A 24639-nucleotide genomic window follows, 5' to 3' on the forward strand; every position below is an offset into this window, starting at 1 on the left:
GGATAGTGAGAGAATTCCTCCCCTCATCATAGGAAAGTTCAATAAGCCTCGATGTTTTAAGGGCATCGGGTAATTTCCGTGCAAGTACAAGGCATCTAAACTGCATACAGTACAGTAATCCAATGAATAAAGCACTTGCACGGGGGACCCAGCATAGATTTCTCCTCTTCTTTGAATCCTGCCTTTTTTTAATTGCGTAAGTTTATGTTTGCGAGTAAGTTATCAAAGTGAACTATTTGAATACTGTAAGTGCACCTTGTAGGATACTTTTTAGCAATTTTGTTTTTCTGTGGCATTTGAAAGGTTTAAACTCTGAATCAAGGTTAATTGCAAGCAGTAACAGATCTTATAGTATTTTGTGGTGGGGCAAGGGTTGGCATTTCTGAATTAAGAGTTGGCAGTTATTTCGAAATCACGTAATTCAAAGTTCATTTCTTGCATGTCTTCGGATTAACAAGGTTTTACTGTACTTGTCAATCAATCACTACTGATCTGCATTTAGGGCAATCGCCCAGGTGGCAGATTCCCTATCTGTTGTTTTCCTAGCCTTTTCTTAGATGATCGCAAAGATATTGGAAAATTATTGAACATTTCCCTTGGTAAGTTATTCCAATCCCTAACTCCCTTTCCTACAAACGAATATTTGCCCCAATTTGTCCTCTTGAATTCCAACTTTATCTTCATATTGTGATCATTCCTACTTTTAAAGACACCACTCAAACTTATTCGTCTACTGATGTCCTCCCATGCCATCTCTCCTCTGACAGCTCGGAACATACCATTTAATTAAGCAGCTCGTCTCCTTTCTCCCAAATCTTCCCAGCCCAAACTTTGCAACATTTTTGTAACGCTACTCTTTTGTCGGAAATCACCCAAAACAAATCGAGCTGCTTTTCTTTGGATTTTTCCCAGATCTTGAGTAAAGTAATCCTGGTGAGGGTCCCATACACTGGAACCATACTCTAGTTGGGGTTTTACCAGAGACTTACATGCCCTCTCCTTTACATCCTTACTACAGCCCCTAAATACCCTCATAACCATGTACAGAGATCTGTACCCTTTATTAACAATTATATTTATGTGATTACCCCAATGAAGGTCTTTTCTTATATTAACACCTAGGTACTTACAATGATCCCCAAACGGAACTTTCACCCCATCAACGCAGTGATTAAAACTGAGAGGACTTTTCCTATTTGTGAAACTCACAACCTGACTTTTAACCCCGTTTATCATCATACCATTGTCCACCGTCCATCTCACAACACTATCGAGGTCACCCTGCAGCCGCTCACAATCTTGTAACTTATTTATTACTCTGTACAGAATAACATCATCTGCAAACAGCCTTATCTCTGATTCCACTTCTTTACACATATCATTGATATATATAAGAAAACATAAAGGTCCAATAGTACTGCCTTGAGGAATTCCCCTCTTAATTATTACAGGGTCAGATAAAGCTTCGCCTACTCTAATTCTCTGAGTTCTATGTTCTAGAAATATAGCCACCCATTCAGTCACTTTTTTTGTCTAGTCCAATTGCACTCATTTTTGCCAGTAGTCTTCCATGATATACCCTATCAAATGTCTTGTGGTGGTCACCTTACCATGGTACACATCCCTGCAGAGTGCGTGGATCTGGCCAGTCTGTGTTGTTATTCAAAGACTTCAGAGTACCATCTCCCTCATCCTATGAGATGACAAGCAGTCAGCAGACCTCATCATCTGTTTTATGAGGGATAGTGGCCTGTTTTTTTTTTTCATGTCTATCTGCTTTTAATTTTTATTTTATTGTTAAGTATATTTTATGCTATTGACTCTGTTTTAGTTTTTTTGTGCATTTTAATGTTTCTTTAAACTTTTAACTTGAATTATATATGTTATTGCTCTTCAAGGTAATGCCTTATTCTACCGTAATCTATTTTTTCCATTATTTTATGAGAAAATAAGGCAGTGCAAATTAGATCCACTGATTATTTTAAATTCATAATTATTGTTCATCATAATTTGTTTCAAATTCTAGCCATTGGATATATTTTAAAATTATAATTATCATTACATTTTGTCCTACGTCGTACCATTAGGGACTGATGACCTGGGTCTTACCCTTATAAACAAAACATCATAATAATCATCATCATCATTGTCATCAGTTTAGTCCTTAATGACATGTTTCTGTAGTACACTGTGGCTGCTTGTAAATATCAGCTCCTTAGTTGCTCAAAGGAGAGAACACAGTGCCAGCATTTCTTTACTTGTGGGGAAGTCAAGCTGGGTGGTGGGGCAAAAAGAACTGACTGACTTAAAATCTGTTTGGTTTGTGCTTTTTGTCTATGCACACTGTTAAGTACTTACATTTTAAATATCTATTGTAGATATGATCCTCCTCGTGAGTGACTCTTCTTGCAATAATTACTGTATTTCACCACATTATCATCAACACCACATAATCACTGAATCTTTTTTTTTTTTTTCATACATACATACATAAATTATCATTATAGACTGTTATGCCTTTCAGCATCCAGTCTGCAAGCCTCTGTGAATTTACTAAACGTTGCCACAATCCTTGATTTGCAACTAGTGTTGTGGCTTCATTTAGTTGTATACCTCTTATCTTTAAATCGTTAGAAACTGAGTCTAACCATCGTCGCCTTGGTCTACCTCTACTTCTCTTACCCTCCTAGGTAACCTATCCTCCTCCATTCGCCTCACATGACCCCACCACTGAAGCCGGTTTATGAGTACAGCTTCATCCATCGAGTTCATTCCTAAATTAGCCTTTTATCTCCTCATTCCCAGTAACCTCCTGCCATTGTTCCCACCTGTTTGTATCAGCAATCATTTTTGCTACTTTCATGTCTGTTACTTCTAACTTATGAATAAGATATCCTGAGTCCACCCAGCTATCGCTCCCGTAAAGCAAAGTTGGTCTGAAAACAGACCGATGTAAAGATAGTTTCATCTGGGAGCTGACTTCCTTCTTACAGAATACTGTTGATCACAACTGTGAGCTCACTGCATTAGCTTTACGACACCTTGATTCAATCTCACTTACTATATTACCATCCTGGGAGAACACACAACCTAAATACTTGAAATTATCGACATGTTCCAGCTTTGTATCACCAATCTGACATTCAATTCTGTTGAATTTCTTACCTACTGACATCAATTTAGTCTTCGAGAAGCTAATTTTCATACCATACTCATTGCACCTATTTTCAAGTTTCAAGATATTAGACTGCAGGATTTCGGCACAATCTGCCATTAAGACCAAGTCGTCAGCATAGGCCAGACTGCTTACTACATTTCCACCTAACTGAATCCCTCCCTGCCATTTTATACCTTTTAGCAGATGATCTATGTAAACTACGAACAGCAAAGGTGAAAGGATTACAGCCTTGTCTAACCTCTCTAAGTACCCTGAACCAAGAACTCATTCTACTATCAATTCTCACTGAAGCCAAATTGTCAACATACATGCCTTTATTGATTTTAATAATCTACCTTTAATTCCACAGTCCCCCAGTATAGCAAACATATTTTCCCTCGGTACCTTGTCATATGCTTTCTCTAGATCTACGAAACATAAACACAACTGCCTATTCCTCTTGTAGCATTTTTCAATTACCTGGCGCATACTGAAAATCTGATCTTGACAGCCCCTCTGTGGTCTGAAACCACACTGGGTTTCATCCAACTTGCTCTCAACGTCTGATCGCACCCTCCCTTCGAAGATGCCAGTGAATACTTTGTCTGGTATACTCATCAATGAGATACCTCGATAGTTGTTGCAGTCCTCCCTGTTCCCTTGCTTATAGATAGGTGCAATTACTGCTTTTGTCCAATCTGAAGGTACCTTACCAACACTCCACGCTAATTTTACTGCTCTATGAAGCCATTTCATCCCTGCCTTCCCACTATACTTCACCATTTCAGGTCTAATTTCATCTATTCCTGCTGCTTTATGGCAATGGAGTTTATTTACTATCCTTTCCACTTCCTCAAGCGTAATTTCACCAACATCATTTTCCTCCTCCCCATGAGCTTGGCTGTTCGCATCACCACCAGGATGATTTCCTTTTACATTGAGAAGATGTTCAAAATATTCCCTCCACCTCTCCAGTGATTCCCTGGGATCTATTATGAGTTCACCTGAATTACTTAAAACACTGTTCATATCCTTTTTCCCTCCCTTCCTTTCTTTATTACTGTCCAGAAAGGTTTCTCTGCTGCTTGACCTAGCCTTTCCAGGTTATTACCAAAATCTTCCTACGACTTCTTTTTTTATTCAACAACTATTAGTTTCGCTCTGTTTCTTTCATCTACGTACATATCCCTGTCTGCTTCGGCCCTTGTTTGCAGTTGTTTCTGATAAGCCTTCTTTTTACGTTTACAAGCTGCTCTCACTTCATCATTCCAGCAAGATGTTCGCCTTTTCCCGTCTTTACACACAGTTGTTCTTAGACATTCCTTGGCTGTTTCTACTACAGCGTCCCTGTATGCCACCCGTTCACTTTCTATATCCTGAACCTGCTTACTGTCTATTGTTCGAAACTTCCTCACTAATCATATCCATGTACTTCTGTCTCATTTCCTCATCTTGGAGATTTTCCACCCTTATTCGTTTGCAGACAGATTTCACTTTCTCTACCTTAGGCCTACAGATACTTAGTTCACTACAGATCAGATAGTGGTCTGTATCATCGAAAAATCCCCGGAAAAGTCGTACATTCCTAACAGATTTCCTGAATTCGAAGTCGGTTAAGATACAGTCTATTATGGATCTGGTACCCCTAGTCTCCCATGTGTAGCGGTGAATAACCTTATGCTTGAAGAATGTATTCGTAACTGCTAAACCCATACTAGCACAGAAGTCCAGCCGACGCTTCCCATTCCCATTAGCTTCCATATCTTCCCCACATTTACCAATCACGCTTTCGTATCCTTCAGTTCTATTCTCAACTCTCACATTGAAATCGCCCATTAGCACTATTCTATCCTTGCTTTTGACCCTGACGACGATGTCACTCAATGCTTCATAAAACTTGTCAACTTCGTCCTCATCTGCACCCTCACATGGTGAATACACGGACACAGTTCTAGTCCTAATTCCTCCTACTGACAAATCTACCCACATCATTCGCTCATGTACGTACCTAACAGAAACTCTGTTGCGTGCAATGGTATTCCTGATAAATAGCCCTACCCCAGACTCTGTCCTTCCCTTTCTAACACCCGTCAAATACACTTTATAATCTCCTATCTCTTCCTCGTTATCTCCCGTTACCCGAATATCATTTACTCCTAGCACATCGAGATGCATCCTCTTTGCTGACTCAGCCAGTTCTACTTTCTTTCTTCCATAAGCCTCATTAATATTGATAGTTCCCCATTGAATTCCATTTTGTTCGCCAAGTTGCTTCCAAGAAGTCCCTCGCCTGTCAAATGGGAGTGGGACTCCGTTACTCCCATAGGTCCGAGGCTTGCTTAAAATGTTCTGAGCCCGGTCGATTCATGAAGCAGGATGCTGCCCTACTTGCACATAGTCCAAGTGAGGATCTCTCCTCTAACGGGTTATGGACCACTGGTGAATTGTATAGTCCTAGCCGCCCTAGCAGAAGGAGGGCCATGAATGAGAATATGTCCGAGATGCCCACTCCCATTCCGTAGCAACTGGTATCCCGACTCTCAGGACCACTTACTAGGCCACTCAGCCTTTGCCCATGATTCACGAACTAGGACGTGACTACAGTAACCCACACCATGAACCGTTCTTTTTTTTCTGAATTTAATTTAAAATGTCATCACAGAATTGTCGCATACTCAAATTTCGTTCATCAAGGTGCTTAAAATGTAAATGGAACTTCAATGTAAATTGCATATGAATGCGCAATTTAAATAAGTATATGGCTTATGGGCAATTTAACAACACAGTCCTGTTTGCGAGATGTCGCACAACTTATAAATAAATAATACCGGTATACATACGACGCATGGCTTATTGGTAGTTTGACAATGTGGTCGTGAGACAATCAGTGTCATATTATGAGTTTTCGTTTCAAATATGTAAGGCTGTAATTTATTCTTGTCGGCAACATTGCCCGGGAATTCTGGCACCACACTCGCACTTGTTTTCTAGTTTGGCTTTCAAAGCCTTGCTACCAGGGGTGCACTGGTATCAGAACGTGTAGGCAAATGACAACAAAATGAGTCTAATTCATGAAAAATGTTAATATTGTCCTTATCAGTGGTAAACATCGTAACGAATGCGTTCTTTTTTTATAACATTGTCATGTAACCAGCCGCTTGTTGCCATTGGCCACATTCTTGTGGTCTGCTATAATACATAATCAAATATTCCGGTATTCAGAAATTTACGAGTAGGTATACCCCTGCTTGCAGCCCTTGTACTTCCTCTCAAGTGGACCTCACTGTGTCCTGGGGGTATATAGTTTCCTGTTTTGTGTTTATTAGGTACTCTCATGGAAGTATCAACTGCTCCAGTATGCATAGATGCATGTGTTTGTTTTGTGAATGATGTGATTACTGTAAACATATGTGGATGAGAATTTAAGTTTTATTTTGTTTTTTGCCGTGTTTGTAGAAACTTTATCAAATACAATTTAGTTATATATTTTTTTTTTTTTAGTAACACAAATACTGGTATTAAAATATTCTTTGCTTGTCAGTCGCACCCTGCTATTTTATTGAAAATTTTGGTTTGAAAAGTGCGACGATTATGCGGTGAAATATAGTAGTCTGGTAAGAGAAAGGAATTTTTTCCACCATAGCTCTGTCTGCAACAAATTGTTTTAATTAGCTAGCTGTTACTGATGATCCTTCATATTTTTCCTTGTTTCTCTTATTTGTTGTACTCTCTGCTCACATTATCATTTGTATATGTTAGTATCCTGTTTCTCAATGTGAATCACTAAATTTTGTGTCAGTTTTGGAAGATTTATATAATTTAAAATATTTTGTTTCACTTTCCTCTCAGATTCGCTATTGGGATCTTCCTCAGCAAGAATGTGTCTGCAGTATTCAGGCTCACAGTGGTTTTGTGCGGGGAATGACTTTTGTTCCAGATGGCAGCAGACTGATATCTGTAGGAGATGACAAAAATATAAAGACTTGGGATACAGACGTAGGTGATGGGGTCAGTAATGATCCCATTGATACAGTTATCAGCAAGGTAACTTGTTAAGTTTATAATATATTATTAAATTTCTAAATAATTGGTTTTAAACATTCTCTGGAAGTATTGCTCAGTTGGTTAAACATGTACCTCATGTGCTCAGTGTTGCAGGATCAAATCTCTTTGCAGTTAGTTGATATTTTAGAATGCCCACCTGGTGGTCATGATCGTTAAGGTATTACGGTAAGTCTTTATGGGCTGACTCAGTAGTTAGGTGGTTTTAGTCTTCGTGGAGGAAGAAATTTTTACCATCACAGTGTTTGCTGGCAGGGTAGGAGATCATGGTATACAATCAGTAGATTAAGTACCAAAGGCCTGGGCAAAATCCAACCTCTTGCCAGTGTTCATGTGGAGTGAGGGCTTGAGCAGACTCCTTGTTGTTATTCGGCATGAGTAGTCTATGTACTGACACCAGATTTCACCTTCTTAAGTGGGATTGTTGAGGGGGCCTATCCATCTTAAGATGGTAGTGTATGAAGATGATTTTTGTCCTTATGTTATATGTTTGTCATCATCTACTTTTCTACTGCTCCCTCTGTTCTATTCTTTCTATATCTGACTTGATTTGTCACTTGTTTTTTCCTTTCCATTACTAATCTCTCTCTCTCTTTCTCTCTCTCCTATCCATGTACCCGTCACAGGTTGCGGGGCATGTCTTGTGGTTACAGAGTTTTTGCTAGATGCGTTTCTTGATGTAGAGAACTCCTCCCAACCAACTCTTTCATCTGGTCAGTCCATCTTGGGGGAGCTCTTCATTAGGTCCTTGCACTTTGCCCTCTACGTTCATCTTTTCCGTAGCTCCATTCCTCCTTAATATTTGGCGAAAGTATCTGAAATAGGCCAGGCTAATCATCTTCATGAGCCTATTGCTGACCTTGAGCTCTTCTAGGACAGAAGTGTTTGTCCAGTACTCGGCCCAGGATACTCTTAGAACTCGGCGGTGCACCCACATCTCCAGTGCTTCAATATTCCTTCTGTTGGCTTTATGAATTGTCCAGGTTTCATCTGCGTACGTGGTAATGGGGAAAACCGGAACATTTACCAGCCGATGTTTGGTGTTGTTAGTACTGGCTCTGTCTTTCTAAATCTTGGTCATTTTCGCCGTAACGTTGCGTGGCTTTTGGAAGGCGTCTCCTGATCTCATTCCAGCAGCTCCTGTTGTTTGTTATCAGGGCAGTGAGATAAACAATTCTGCTCACCACTTCAAAACCTTCTATTTATCTCAGGTGTGTCAAGTTGTTGTTTGCCAGGGCCACGATTCTGACCTTTGTCTTGCAAACATTGATCTCGATTCCACACTCCCTGCTGGTTCTAGTGAGCTGGATCATGATAATTTCCATCTCCCTGGCGCTCAATGCTATGATGAGGGTATCATCTGCATACATCTAGTTGCTGATTGTATTTCCTCCTACCCAAATATATACATTATCATATCTGTTTTTAGTATGATTTCTAAAAGTACAATATATAATTTTACATAGATACAAAAAGCATAATTTTATATGCAGTAAACTGGGGTACTTTGTTCCACTTTAAGGAATCATTTTTATGTTGTTGTTGTTGGAGTCATCAGTCTGTAGACTGGTTTCATGCAGCTCTCCATGCCACCCTGTCCTGTGCTAACCCTTTTATTTCTACTGTACCATGACACTATCCCTGAAGTGGAAATATTAAGGAGATCGGGATAAATACAGTGGCCGGTGGTGACATTTGAGAGAGAGAAATGCCTTTATTTCTGCTTCTCCCATTTGGAGATTGCCAAAAAGAAAAAAACTTACATAAAAATTTGATTAATAACCACAAGGGTCGTTTATAATATGTCCATAAATGATAAGTATACTATATTAAAGCCTACTTAATACAGTAATTAAAAATGTGTACCAGTCAATAATTTTGAAATCCATGAGGGACTCCTCATATGACAAAGACGTAGCTAAGAGTATAGATGATTTTTGACCATTGCTAATGATCCTTTCAGAGCTGCTAACCCAATGTCCTTAATAAATTGGTTATGCAAATTAAATTTCTTACAAAAGTTGTGAAATGTGTGAGTAATGGTGCCTCGTGCTCCTATCATCAATCCTAATACATCTATGGAGTCCAGATGCTATTTCTCGGCATAGTATGGGATTGTAGGTTCATATACGTTACATTTCTCCTTGAGTACATCATGTGGTTGATTGGATGATGCTTTGGTTCTAATTGTGGGGTCTGTTACGAACCCTTTACTTGAGCCCAGTGGTATAGCAATCATGTCAATTCGCCGGCTTGACCCTGTCTGAGACAATCCATGTACCTCCTCGTAGACTGTATAATGCTTTTCTCTCAGGGCTTCAGGAATCATAGATCGTATACGATGATGTCGTGAATTCTGTAGGGTGTCATTAAATAGACAGGAACCCAAGACGTGACCAAGTGTTTCAATCTCACTGTGGCAACGCCGACAGTGTTTATTGTCTCGGGAGCTGCCAGATAACGCACGAATTGGAACTACATTTGCTGTTAGTTTTATGGCATTTCTCCAGTCACTACTGGTTAAACGTTCGGGTTTTCTTACCCACTGATTGGCTTATGTATACTCCTTATACAATATAGCACCCTTACCCATTTGTGGTAAGGCACACCAGGCATCGAATTCTTTCTCACGGAGTTGTTGTCGTAGGAGCGAGACATTGACTGATTAGTAATCGGTATTCAGGAGTAGGCTATGTTTTTCGAAGCACTTCTCTGTTGCTGCATGGAGGTCTCTGGTATGGTTAATGTGTATATTGTTGGATTGTTGGAGAACTTGGCATGAATTTATGTGCTGTAGATAAGCCTCCTAACCACACTTGAAAAGGCCGAGTCCTTTATGCTTTTTATTGGAGTATAACATGCTATCTGGTGTATCTATTGGAAGCTGAAGAACTTCTTTCAAGGTGCTTTTGATAAGTTTGTCAGTATCAGTTAGGAAACTTGCAGGTATTCGATGTAAAGGTGTGCTGTGGAATTTGTAGATCAAATATGGGCAAATGTAGGTTGAAAGCACATTAAATTTCTGGTGTGGTTGCAGTAGTGGAGTTGATGCTAATGCGTCTAGTTTACTCTTAAGTTTTCCATTTTTTCCATCGTTAATTTAGCATCAAATACCGACTGACAAGAAAGGTCAAACAAAATGTGGGTACAGTACATGTACTACATTTTCTCGGAAAATGCGTTCAAATTACGTGGTCCCGTGATCATCGTAATTAAATCACATTGTAAAAATCCCGCATTATCCCTTCCTCGAAGAAACGATTTCCCGGATCAGTCGTCCAGAAATTTCAGTTCCATCAACGCTAAACCCTCGGTCAAGTGTTTTTCAATAAACTTTATCTCTCGAAAGGACGGCTAAGACATACTTGTGGATCTTGGTGGTAACGCCCTGTCACTGTGATAATAAGATTAACTAGGTACTGTACTGGAAAAGCAATCGGCGGTGAACTTGTATAAGTGACTATCTTAGCATCGCATTCGGGTGGTATTGTTTAGAGAATCTATATACATTCCCTTCATCAGCTAGTCAAATTAAAATTAAAATTCCTGTACACAAAAAGACCTAATAAAAAGGGGGGCCCCCATTAAGAATTCTAAAACTATTGCCTATACAATTTAACATTTAAAAAATCAAAGTGTGGATGCATGGAATTGAATTCCCTCTAGTCGAATAGGATAAAACACAATAGAATGGAGTCTGTATGCATTAAAATATTGAGCGCTATGTTCTTGTTGTGGCGTTAGATCCAAGAATTTCTTGTAAAATTCAATTGGAGTTGAGAATAAAAGAATAGTGCAAAAACTTATTATCATGCCGAAACCATCCGATAATGGGCATGTTATGCAGCCAGGTGATGTGAGCTTAAAATGATCTGTAAGAGGGAGAAGTAAAATAGAAACTGTGGTCGGAGGACTATAACAAACAAAATGAGAATACAACGCGTAAAGTTATTAAAACCTACCAATATAATGATACAAGAAGTACGTGAGGCTGTCATATAACTATTAAGGATATATAAAAGCGGCTGAGGTTGTTTGGCGACTGATTGCGGAGTTGCATTGGGAGGCGCGGTAAATGGACGGATTAGGGGAGAGTACTGCCCCTGTGTGCTAACGTCATACTTCCCTTCTTACGCGCTTTTCTTCCTTCTCTTTTGCTCTCGCGTATTGCGTCACCAATTTAAACAACTGGTTATCCTCTGCCATGTGCTCGTTAAGGCTATTTTCATTGTCAAATTTTTGTAGCATGTAAATTTTTAACTTTTCAAGGGTATTCATTCTTTTACCTTTGTTTAGCGGGTGTAATAGAACCATGACCCATTCAATATTAGTGAAGTGATGATTATTTTCGTGCATGTGTTTGCACATAGCAGAGTATCTAGAATGCCTTTGTGCATTCACATGCTCTTTATACCGTACCGACACACTCCTCCCCGACTGTCCTATATACTTTTTTTTGTCTTGGCAAGACAATTTATATACTTCCGACTTACTGAAAATGCTACTGGTGTTTACGCTATTCGAGTTGAACAAAATGTTGTTGTTGTTATTATTATTTTTATTATTATTATTATTATTATTATTATTATTATTATTATTATTATTATTATTATTATTATTATTCTTATCATCGGTCCTAAAGGATACGTGGATGTTGTGTTTCCTAAAGAGTTTAACCAAGCCATATGATTGTTTGTTAATATAAGTGAATGTTGCAAATTTCTTCTTTTCTTTCGTATTAACTTTTTTTTTTTGCTATTTGCTTTACGTCGCACCGACACAGATATGTCTTATGGCGACGATGGGATAGGAAAGGCCCAGGAAGTGGAAGGAAGTGGCTGTGGCCTTAATTAAGGTACAGCCCCGGCATTTGCCTGGTGTAAAAATGGGAAACCACGGAAAACCATCTTCAGGGCTGCCGACAGTGGGGCTCGAACCCACTATCTCCCGATTACTGGATACTGGCCGCACTTAAGCGACTGCAGCTATCGAGCTCGGTTTTCGTATTAACAAGTAGAGTGTTAGGTCTATTCATGACCTTACTCTTCATCTTGTTAACATAACTCGTAGTGTAACTGTTTCTTCTGGCAATATCTGGGATAATGTTTATCTCTTTAATAAATTCACTTCTATCTAGTGGTGTTCTTACTGCTCTATTAATCAGGCTATAAAATGCCGCTTTCTTGTGTTCTCCCGGGTGGTTTGAGTTTTTCCTGATAACAATATCTGTATGTGTAGGCTTTCTGAATACATGATAAACAAGGTTTTTATTTTCTCTAGTTACTGTTTACGTCTAGGTAGTTTAAACTTTTATTATCTTCCGATTCAATTGTAAACGTTATGTGTTTATCTAAGTTGTTTAACTGGTCTAACAACTCGTTTGGTTTGAGGTCCTGTTCGTTAATGATAACAAATGTGTCATTGACAAACCGCAACCATAAATCTAATCCTCTTATTTCACCGACTATTTTATTAGATTCCATGTGGTCCATATATATATCCGCAAGGATGCCAGATGCTGGTGATCCCATGGCTAACCCATTAACTTGTTTATACACGTTGTTATTAAAAGTACACTGACTGACAGAGCAAATGCAACACCAAGGAGGAGTGGTTCGAAAGGAATGAAAGTTGGGGAAAAAACAGAGTCGGCACGGAAGAATAATTTATGTTTATTTCAAACCGATATGCAGGTTACACAATGCGCACGGCATCGACTCAGTAGGATGTAGGACCACCGCGAGCGGCGATGCACGCAGAAACACGTCGAGGTACAGAGTTAATAAGAGCGCGGATGGTGTCCTGAGGGATGGTTCTCCATTCTCTGTCAACCATTTGCCACAGTTGGTCGTCCGTACGAGGCTGGGGCAGAGTTTGCAAACGGCGTCCAATGAGATCCCACACGTGTTCGATTGGTGAGAGATCCGGAGAGTACGCTGGCCACGGAAGCATCTGTACACCTCGTAGAGCCTGTTGGGAGATGCGAGCAGTGTGTGGGCGGGCATTATCCTGCTGAAACAGAGCATTGGGCAGCCCCTGAAGGTACGGGAGTGCCACCGGCCGCAGCACATGCTGCACGTAGCGGTGGGCATTTAACGTGCCTTGAATACGCACTAGAGGTGACGTGGAATCATACGCAATAGAGCCCCAAACCCGGATGCCGCGTTGTCTAGCAGTAGGGCGCTCCACAGTTACTGCCGGATTTGACCTTTCTCCACGCCGACGCCACACTCGTCTGCGGTGACTATCACTGACAGAACAGAAGCGTGACTCATCGGAGAACACGATGTTCCGCCATTCCCTCATCCAAGTCGCTCTAGCCCGGCATCATGCCAGGCGTGCACGTCTATGCTGTGGAGTCAATGGTAGTCTTCTGAGCGGACGCCGGGAGTGCAGGCCTCCTTCAACCAATCGACGGGAAATTGTTCTGGTCGATATTGGAACAGCCAGGGTGTCTTGCACATGCTGAAGAATGGCGGTTGACGTGGCGTGCGGGGCTGCCACCGCTTGGCGGCGGATGCGCCGATCCTCGCGTGCTGACTTCAATCGGGCTGCGCCTGGACCCCTCGCACGTGCCACATGTCCCTGCGCCAACCATCTTCGCCACAGGCGCTGCACCGTGGACACATCCCTATGGGTATCGGCTGCGATTTGACGAAGCGACCAACCTGCCCTTCTCAGCCCGATCACCATACCCCTCGTAAAGTCGTCTGTCTGCTGGAAATGCCTCCGTTGACGGCGGCCTGGCATTCTTAGCTATACTGTGTCCTGTGGCACACGACAACACGTTCTACAATGACTGTCGGCTGAGAAATCACGGTACGAAGTGGGCCAGTCGCCAACGCCGTGTCCCATTTATCGTTCGCTACGTGCGCAGCACAGCAGCGCATTTCACATCATGAGCATACCTCAGTGACGTCAGTCTACCCTGCAATTGGCATAAAGTTCTGACCACTCCTTCTTGGTGTTGCATTTGCTCTGTCAGTCAGTGTAAAAAAAGTTATTTTCTAGCGTGAACGTTAATAAGTTGATGAATTCGTCTATCTCTACTTTACTCAAAGGGCTGTGTGTATTCAAGTTAGCTTTAACAATGTTAATAGTCTCCATAATCGGGATGTTCGAGTACATATCTTTAACATCAAAGCTATGGATGGTATTATGTTGCGATAAAATGATGTTTTTTTGCCCTGTCACAAAAATCAATGGTATTGCGAAGGCTGGTGTCTACGTTAAATCTATAATATTTCTTTAAAAACGTGTGTATAAATTTGGTCGTTTTATATGTAGGACTGTTTTTTTAAGTTTACGACCAGTCTAATAGGTGTACCTTCTTTGTGCACCTTAGGCATTGCCCTCAATTTAGGTAATCCTGGGTTCATATTTACCAAGCGTCTTGCTTCTTTCGAATCCATCAGGAAGTTAGTATTAGTTAAAATTTGCTTGAATGTCTTTTGCATATTGTTAGTGGGGTCCTTCTTTATCTGACGAAACTTATCTCCCTTCAAAAAATCATTCGTTTTACTAACGTAATCTTCTTTATTCAACAAAACTATAGTATTACCCTTATCAGCCTTCGTAATGATTATGTTGTTAATCTTTGATCTTCTTGTTGATCATTCGGAGATTATTATTTATTTTGACATCTGCGTTAGTCTTATGTTCTATTATTTTACAAATTTTCTTTTTGGCCTCGAACCTCATATTCTCTTGTTTGTCTATAGGGACCTCTGTAATTGCTACTTCAGATTCCGCTATTAGTTTCACTAATTCCCTGTTTTGAATGGTCTTACTCGTAAGTGGCCAGTTATGTTTAGGACCTTTACTTAAGATCTCAACCTCATCTTCGTTGAACTCAACATTGGTTAGGTTATTAAGTGGCGTATAAAATGTATGTATGTGTGTTATATTGTTTCGCATTTTCTTGCTTGTGATGCGCTTGTCATCAATGAATTTCTGGTATTTTCTGTCCAAAACTTCTTGTTTTTTCTTTAGTATTGAAAATAATGAGATGTTAATATTAAATTGCACCTCCTCCCACTCCAAAACCAAAATCTGAATAGTGATAAGTAAGTGTAATTCAAAAAGTGTGTTGTTCATCTTTGTTTTTTTTTAGGTGTAAAAACCTAATTTCATATTTAATCCACAATTGATTAATTTTCCGCTGTGTTTCTCATTTCGTGATACTGCAATCTACCCCTCTTTTGTACTGAATTCAAATGTTTAGGTACTTTTAATACATTTCTTGAGAAAGTTCAGGTCTTTTGAAATACTAAGAATTTTAACTTTGGTATTCTTGAATTTATCATTTTTCTAGCCTGGCTGGCATAATCACTGTTAATAATCTTGGCCATAGTGGCCGGTATTTGATCCGTATTGACTTGATCACAACAAATATGTAGGTAGATGGTCCGCCTAATCAGTATTAAATATTAATTACTTATATTTATTTACATAAGTCTAGTACATGTTTCGGGAATCTATATACATTCCCTTTATCAGCTAGTCAAATTAAAATTAAAATTCCTGTACACAAAAAGACCTAATAAAAAGGGGGGCCCCCTATTAAGAAATCTACACTGACTGACAGAGCAAATGCAACACCAAGAAGGAGTGGTCAGAACTTTATGCCAATTGCAGGGTAGACTGACGTCACTGAGGTATGCTCATGATGTGAAATGCGCCGCTGTGCTGCGCACGTAGCGAACGATAAATGGGACACGGCGTTGGCGAATGGCCCACTTCGTACCGTGATTTCTCAGCCGACAGTCATTGTAGAACGTGTTGTCGTATGCCACAGGACACGTGTATAGCTAAGAATGCCAGGCCGCCGTCAACGGAGGCATTTCCAGCAGACAGACGACTTTACGAGGGGTATGGTGATCGTTCTGAGAAGGCAGGTTGGTCGCTTCGTCAAATCGCAGCCGATACCCATAGGGATGTGTCCACGGTGCAGCGCCTGTGGCGAAGATGGTTGGCACAGGGACATGTGGCACGTGCGAGGGGTCCAGGCGCAGCCCGAGTGACGTCAGCACGCGAGGATCGGCGCATCCGCCGCCAAGCGGAGGCAGCCCCGCACGCCACGTCAACCGCCATTCTTCAGCATGTGCAAGACACCCTGGCTGTTCCAAAATCGACCAGAACAATTTCCCGTCGATTGGTTGAAGGAGGCCTGCACTCCCTGCGTCCGCTCAGAAGACTACCATTGACTCCACAGCATAGACGTGCACGCCTGGCATGGTGCCGGGCTAGAGCGACTTGGATGAGGGAATGGCGGAACGTCGTGTTCTCCGATGAGTCACGCTTCTGTTCTGTCAGTGATAGTCACCGCAGACGAGTGTGGCTTCGGCGTGGAGAAAGGTCAAATCCGGCAGTGACTGTGGAGCGCCCTACCGCTAGACACCGCGTCATCATGGTTTGGGGCGCTATTGCGTATGATTCCACGTCACCTCTAGTGCGTATTCAAGGCACGTTAAATGCCCACCGCTACGTGCAGCATGTGCTGCGGCCGGTGGCACTCCCGTACCTTCAGGGGCTGCCCAATGCTCTGTTTCAGCAGGATAATGCCCGCCCACACACTGCTTGCATCTCCCAACAGGCTCTACGAGGTGTACAGATGCTTCCGTGGCCAGCGTACTCTCCGGATCTCTCACCAATCGAACACGTGTGGGATCTCATTGGACGCCGTTTGCAAACTCTGCCCCAGCCTCGTACGGACGACCAACTGTGGCAAATGGTTGACAGAGAATGGAGAACCATCCCTCAGGACACCATCCGCACTCTTATTGACTCTGTACCTCGACGTGTTTCTGCGTGCATCGCTGCTCGCGGTGGTCCTACATCCTACTGAGTCGATGCCGTGCGTATTGTGTAACCTGCATATCGGTTTGAAATAAACATCAATTATTCGCCCGTGCCGTCTCTGTTTTTTCCCCAACTTTCATCCCTTTCGAACCACTCCTTCTTGGTGTTGCATTTGCTCTGTCAGTCAGTGTAAAACTATTGCCTATACAATTTAACATTTTAAAAATCAAAGTGTGGATGCATGGAATTAAATTCCATCTAGTCGAATAGGATAAAACACAATAGAATGGAGTCTGTATGCATTAAAATATTGAGCACTATGTTCTTGTTGTGGCGTTAGATCACTGTATACTTGAAGATCCAAGAATTTCTTGTAAAATTCGATTGGAGTTGAGAATAAAAGAATAGTGCAAAAACTTATGAGAATAAAAGAATAGTGCAAAAACTTATCATGCCGAAACCATCCGATAATGGGCGTATTATGCAGCCAGGTGATTTGAGTTTAAAATGATCTGTAAGAGGGAGAAGTAAAATAGAAACTGTGGTCAGAAGACTATAACAAACAAAATGAGAATAAAACGCGTAAAGTTATTAAAACTTACCAATATAATGATACAAGAAGTACATGAGGCTGTCATATAACTATTAATTATATATAAAAGCGGCTGAGGTTGTTCGGCGACTGATTGCGGAGTTGCAGTGGGAGGCGTGGTAAATGGACGGAGGAGGGGAGAGTACTGTCCCTGTGTGCTAACGTCATACTTCCCTTCTTACGCGCTTTTCTTCCTTCTCTTTTGCTCTCGCGTATTGCGTCACCAATTTAAACAACTGGTTATCCTCTGCCATGTGCTCGTTAAGGCTATTATCATTGTAAAATTTTAGACATATATTAGACATACACTGCTGTTTGTAGAAAGTGAAACACTCAGAAGCAATGGTCTGCAACACGCCAAAATCAGGGGACGTGTAGAACAGTGGAACCATAATAAGTGATTAAATTTGCAGAGGGATGACGTGCACGTAGGTCCAGCAGTGCCCTTCTTTGTGTGACCGGTCAGGGCAGTGTTACGCAACGCTCAGTCAGTGCGGAGCTGACATACGAAGTGGAAACCTGTACCTCAGTGACACTATGCTTCGCCGATATCACAGGTGGGAATATCATCATGTGAGTGCGTTCAAACGGGGCAGAATGATAGGGCTCCGGGAGATGGGTCGGTCGTTCCGTGATATTGCGGCTCGTGCAGGGTACGCTGCTTCGACGGTGAGGCGTATGTGGAACCAGTGGAAAGAAGAGGGCTTTACACAGTGCCGACAGGGTACTGGACGACACAATTTGACCACGGCGCGAGGTGACCGCCATCTTATCCGCTTGGCCGTAACGGACAGAACAGCTTTGTCCAGGGTGTTGGCTTGATGTTGAAGCACTGCAACTGGTGTGGGCATGTCTGCATCGACAGTTCGATGCCGTCTTCTGAGGGACGGACTGGTGGCATGTATGCCATTGCGCCGGCTTCCATTGACCAGCAACGACCAACGCCATAGACTGCAATGGGCACGTGAACACCGACACTGGCGTGCTGAGTGGCAAAATGTAATGTTTTCGGACGAGTCCCGCTTCAACGTGTCCTACAGTGATGGTCGCATACGCATTAGACACCGCCGTGGTGAATGCCATCAGGCAGACTGTATTGTTGAGCGGCACAGCGGACAAACGCCAAGTGTGATGTTTTGGGGCGCAATTGCCTATAACATGCGATCTCGCCTCCTATGTCTTGAGGGCAATCTGAACAGCTACCGCTACATCAGGAGGTTTGAAAGCCTGAGGCATTACCCCTCCTGCAGGCCGTTCCAGACGCCATATTCCAGCAGGACAATGCCCGGCCGTATGTGGGCAAGCCCTCTTCGAAGAACGACGTATACCACTGCTTCCCTGGCCTGCCCGTTCACCAGATATGTCACCCATTAAACATGTCTGGGATATGGTCGGTCGGCACCTTGTTCGTTCAGGTCCTCCTGCAGCCACTGTTGATGATTTATGAACGCGCCAACAAACCGCGTGCAGAGTATTCCCCAGCAGCATATTCAGGTGCTCTTTGATTGCATGCCACGATGTCTAGTGGCTCTGATTGCAGCGCGTTGTGGCGCTACGCCGTACTGAATTTCCACTGTCCCCGTAAATGTACAGTTCTGTAATTGTAATGATTTGTGTCTTGTCATGTCCCTAATATGTGGAATAAATTGCATTGTGATCACAGCTCTCAGTCTTGGTGTTTCACTTTCTACAAACAGCAGTGTATAATCAAGATGTGAAATGGACTGTTGTGAAAGGGCTTGATCTTTCATTTATGCATTACTTTTTTAGCTTTAGCATTCCTGCCTGAACTTTATGGGTAGATTTGTCTTTTTTCTCATTTAAAGGCATTGTTCATCACATTAGGATACTTGTCGATAAAAATATCGGCACATTCCTTACACACATGATTCAATGAGTTTACATTTAAGAGCTGGACAATTTTCCTTTTAACTTGAAGCCTACAAACAGGAAGAAAATGTATAAATTTAGCCGCGAAAACATTTAAAATTTCCCTATAAGCAATACTTACCATTACACTAGTGTAAATCGAATTTGTTGTTTCAACAAAATATCTACCTTTCTTAAATGACCCATATTTTCTTCAGTGCTTGACAACGCATTACAGCATTCCAAATGGGGTAACTTGGAACACAACCAGCCACACACAGAAGCATATGCATTTCCCTGAATCAAATCAAAACCCACAGATCACACCTACAACAACACATCGGTATTGAAGGTTGACTGCTGCACTAAAACAATAAAATGAAATTATATTTTAAGGCAGTTAAAATATGGGTCGCGCATTTCAGAAGTTGAGGAAGTATTATAAAAATCTCTTTGTAACTGTAAGAATATATATGCAAACACAGTATTTCTTACATTTTTTTGTCATGAGGGAACGGAAGAAAGACCGCGAATCCTTCTGCACTTCATAGTTATTGCAGCCAAACGCAGCAAATATCTTTCCACTCATATTGACAGGAGATATAAAGGAATGACACGCTACTATTTACTTACGTCAACTTAATGCAAACGCATAAATAACTCCAAAAACTTCACAAACAAATGCACATGCTCTTATGACAGAATCAGTAACTCCAGGTCATTCCGCTAGATAGAGCTCTGATCGCTGTCCCTCGATATCTCCCAGAGTATCGTAATCTATAATATTCATTTCCGCATTGACGAATTACACAATTAGAAATAGGAAAGGATTTCCACCTATCGATACTTGTTTATTGCACTTATAATGCTACAGGACTGGTTTCGACCCCTTACATAAGTTCATCTTCAGCTGAACCATACATTCATATCTATGTTATGAAGCTATGATTAAGATTGTATTGTCTAAGGAATGCCATATCTTACCAGATATTGTAATAGGAGTTGAATCATGGCTGAGAAATGATATAATGGATGCAGAAATTTTCTCACGGGACTGGAGGGTGTATCGTAGAGATAGGATAGGAATGGTAGGAGGGGGAATATTCATTCTCGTGAAAGAAGACTACGCAAAAGTTAAACATGACAAGCACGAAATTCTAGGGGTAAGGCTCATTTCTAAAGATAATAGGCAACTTGATGTCTTTGGAGTGTACAGACCAGGAAAGGGTAGCGCAGATGCTGATTCAGAAGTATTTGATAAGATAATCAGCTATGTGGGAAACGATAAGGAAAGGAACGTGATCGTAGCGGGTGATTTCAATTTACCAAATGTCAATTGGGAAGGTAATGCAAATGACAGGAAGCATGACCAACAAATGGCAAATAAGTTAATATGGGAAGGGCACCTGATTCAGAAAGTGATGGAACCAACTAGAGGGAAGAATATTCTGGATGTGGTGCTGGTAAAACCAGATGAGCTCTATAGAGAAACCAAAGTAATAGATGGTATTAGTGATCTCGAAGCTGTTTTTGTGGTAATTAAAAATAAATGTGAAAGAAAGGGAGAGATCAGAATTAGGACTGTTAGGCAGTACAATATGGCTGATAAAACAGGCATGAGGGAGTTTGTAATAAGTAACTATGATCGGTGGAAAACGGTAAATAAAAATGTAAACAGACTCTGGGCTGGGTTTAAAGCAGTTGTTGAGGAATGTGAAAATAGGTTTGTACCTTTAAAGGTGGTAAGGAATGGTAAAGATCCACTATATTATAACAGAGGAGTAAAGAGACTAAGAAGGAGATGCAGGTTGGAATGAAATAGAGTTAGAAATGGTTGTGGAAGTAAGGAGATATTGAAGGAACTTACTAGGAAATTGAATCTAGCAAAGAAGTCGGCTAAGGATAACATGATGGCAAGCATAATTGGTGGTCACACTAATTTTAGTGAAAAATGGAAGAGTATGTATAGGTACTTTAAGGCAGAAACAGGTTCCAAGAAGGACATTCCAGGAATCATTAATGAACAAGGGGAGTGTGTATGCGAGGATTTTCAAAAGGCAGAAGTATTCAGTCAGCAGTATGTAAAGATTGTTGGTTACAAGGATAATGTCCAGATAGAGGAGGTGACTAATACTAAAGAAGTATTAAAATTTACTTATGACAGCAATGACATTTACAGTAAGATACAAAAGTTGGAAACTAGAAAAGCAGCTGGAATTGATAAGATTTCTGGGGATATACTAAAGACAATGGGTTGGGATATATACTACCATATTTGAAGTACTTGTTTGATTATTGTCTGCATGAAGGAACTTTACCAAATGAATGGAGAATTGCTATAGTAGGCCCTGTGTATAAAGGAAAGGGTGATAGACATAAAGCTGAAAATTACAGGCCAGTCAGTTTGACATGCATTGTATGTAAGCTTTGGGAAAGCATTCTTTCTGATTATACAAGACATGTTTGCAAAATTAATAACTGGTTTGATAGAAGGCAGTTTGGGTTTAGGAGAGGTTATTCCACCGAAGCCCAACTTGTAGGATTCCAGCAATATATAGCAGATATCCTGGATTCAGGAGGTCAATTGGACTGTATCGCGATTGACCTGTCAAAGGCATTTGATAGAGTAGATGATGGGAGACTACTGGCAAAAATGAGTGCAATTGGACTTGTCAAAAGACTGACTGAATGGGTGGCTCTGTTTCTAGAAAATAGAACTCACAAGAATTGGAGTAGGTGAAGCTTTATCTGTCCCTGTAAAAATTAAGAGGGGAATTCCTCAAGGCAGTATTATTGGACCTTTATGTTTTCTTATATATATCAATGATATGTGTAAAGAAATGGAATCAGATATAAGGCTTTCCACAGATTATGTTATTCTGTACAGAGTAATTAATAAGTTACAAGATTGTGAGCAACTGCAAAATGACCTCGATAATGTTGTGAGATGGACAGTAAGCAATGGTATGATGATAAACGGGGATAAAAGTCAGGTTGTGAGTTTCACAAATAGGAAAAGTCCTCTCATTTTTAATTACTGTTTTGATGGGCTGAAAGTTCCATTTGGGGATCATTGTAAATACCTAGGTATTAATATAAGGAAAGATCTTCATTGGGGTAATCACATAAATATGATTGTAAATAAAGGGTACAGATCTCTGCACATGGTTATGAGAGTATTTAGGGGTTGTAGTAAGGATGTAAAGGAGAGAGCATATTTGTCTCTGGTGAGACCCCAACTAGAGTATGGTTCCAGTGTATGGGACCCTTACCAGGATTACTTGATTCAGGAACTGAAAAAAATCCAAAGAAATGCAGCTCGATTTGTTCTGGGCGATTTCCGACAAAAGAGTAGCGTTACAAAAATGTTGCAAAGTTTTGGCTGGGAAGACTTGGGAGAAAGGAGACGAGCTGCTCGACTAAGTGGTATGGTACATGTGATAAGTGGTGTGTTCCGAGCTGTCAGTGAAGAGATGGCGTGGGAGGACATCAGTAGATGAATAAGTTTGGATGGTGTCTTTAAAAGTAGGAAGGAATTCAAGAGTACAAATTGGGGCAAATATTCATTTATAGGAAGGGGAGTTAGGGATTGGAATACCTTACCAAGGAAGATGTTCAATAAATTTGCAATTTCTTTGCAATCATTTAAGAAAAGGCTAGGGAAACAACAGATAGGGAATCTGCCACCTGGGCATTCATCTTATATATATATATATATATATATATATATATATGTATATTCATATATATATGAATATATAGGTGAATACAATATATAGAAACACTTCATGCTCATGAACGTTCGTGTCTTGCTTGTTGTTCAATTCATCGGTTGACTTCTGTGTTCAAGTCTTATTTACATAGTTGTACACTTAGTTGCTGTTCCTGGAGTTTAAATGATATGATTTGCTTGTAAAATTGTATGAGTAAAAGATTTTGTCTTCATGTATATACATGGAATAAAATACTTTCCAAGTGTACTACTTCGTGTACACGTCAACTTAACTACTTCGTGTACACAACAAGCTCGCGTATCAAACACAACTCAGCCACACCAACAACAATAAATATAACATCACTGCACAGCTTCGAATGGGAAAGAGCCACTACTTTGAACCCAATGTCACTCAAATTTTATGATTTTAACATAAGGCAACTGATTCAACACACAACAGAGCTGAACATATTTTAGCCCAGTTCTTTCCATTCATCTGGCACCTTTTAAAAAATTGGAAAGTGTTTTATTCTATGTATATACATGAAGACAAAATCTTTTACTCATATAATTTTACAAGCAAATCATATCATTTAAACTCCAGGAACAGCAACTAAGTGTACAACTATGTAAATAAGACTTGAACACAGAAGTGAACCGATGAATTGAACAACAAGCAAGACACGAACGTTCATATGCATGAAGTGTTCCTATATATTGTATTCATCTTATATATATAAGTTAGTTTTAAGTAGAGATGTGTTTTATAAACTAATTTTAAGACCTTAAACATATTATTTTGGACATACAGTTGCATTGTTGTACATAGTGACATATACACCAGTTCACGTTACTACATGCCCCATTTAGATGTGACCAAATATTTATTATCATATGGCATTCCTTAGACAATACAATCTTAATCATAGCTTCAGCACATAGATATGAATGTATGGTTCAGCTGAAGATGACCTTATGTAAGGGGTTGAAACCGGTCCTGTAGCATAATAAGTGCAATAAACAAGTATTGATAGGTGGAAATCCTTTCCTATTTCTAATCTCGCAGAGTGTCGCGTATTGTCTCTACTGTATTTGGTTCAACATAACGTTTAAAAGTTGATGTATTTCAATTTACGCGGTGCAAGATTTCCAGAAACTGGCTGCGAACAGTATACCACAGATTATATTACAATGGAAGATTAAGAAAAGAAGGGATTTTGCTATAGTGTTGGGAAGTTTTGTATCTAAAGTGCTCTATTTTATTAGATGAGAGAATTAAGAACTACTTGTGGTTGATTGTCATTTGGCTTGGCGTTATTATTATTTTTTGAAGAGTTTGGCTAATCAAAGTTGCTGAACTGAAAGACGTTTTCACAGGAAAATGACGAAGTTTCCCCTATAAAATTGAACATAAAGTATCGAAATTTTGAACTTGCGTACCGG

The 24639-nt window shown here is 40.5% G+C and overlaps 1 protein-coding gene across 1 annotated transcript in view; it reads left to right on the forward strand.

Annotated features, from left to right (window-relative positions):
• LOC136881221 (DDB1- and CUL4-associated factor 13) overlaps nt 1-24639 on the forward strand; it is a 170023-nt gene that overhangs the window by 25226 nt on the left and 120158 nt on the right. The window contains exon 3 of the mRNA XM_067153953.2: nt 7007-7201. Within this exon, the coding sequence (XP_067010054.1) occupies nt 7007-7201 (195 nt within the window). The remainder of the gene's footprint in view (nt 1-7006; nt 7202-24639) is intronic.

Source organism: Anabrus simplex, chromosome 1, assembly GCF_040414725.1.
Source record: "Anabrus simplex isolate iqAnaSimp1 chromosome 1, ASM4041472v1, whole genome shotgun sequence".
Classification (NCBI taxonomy): Eukaryota; Metazoa; Arthropoda; class Insecta; order Orthoptera; family Tettigoniidae; genus Anabrus; species Anabrus simplex.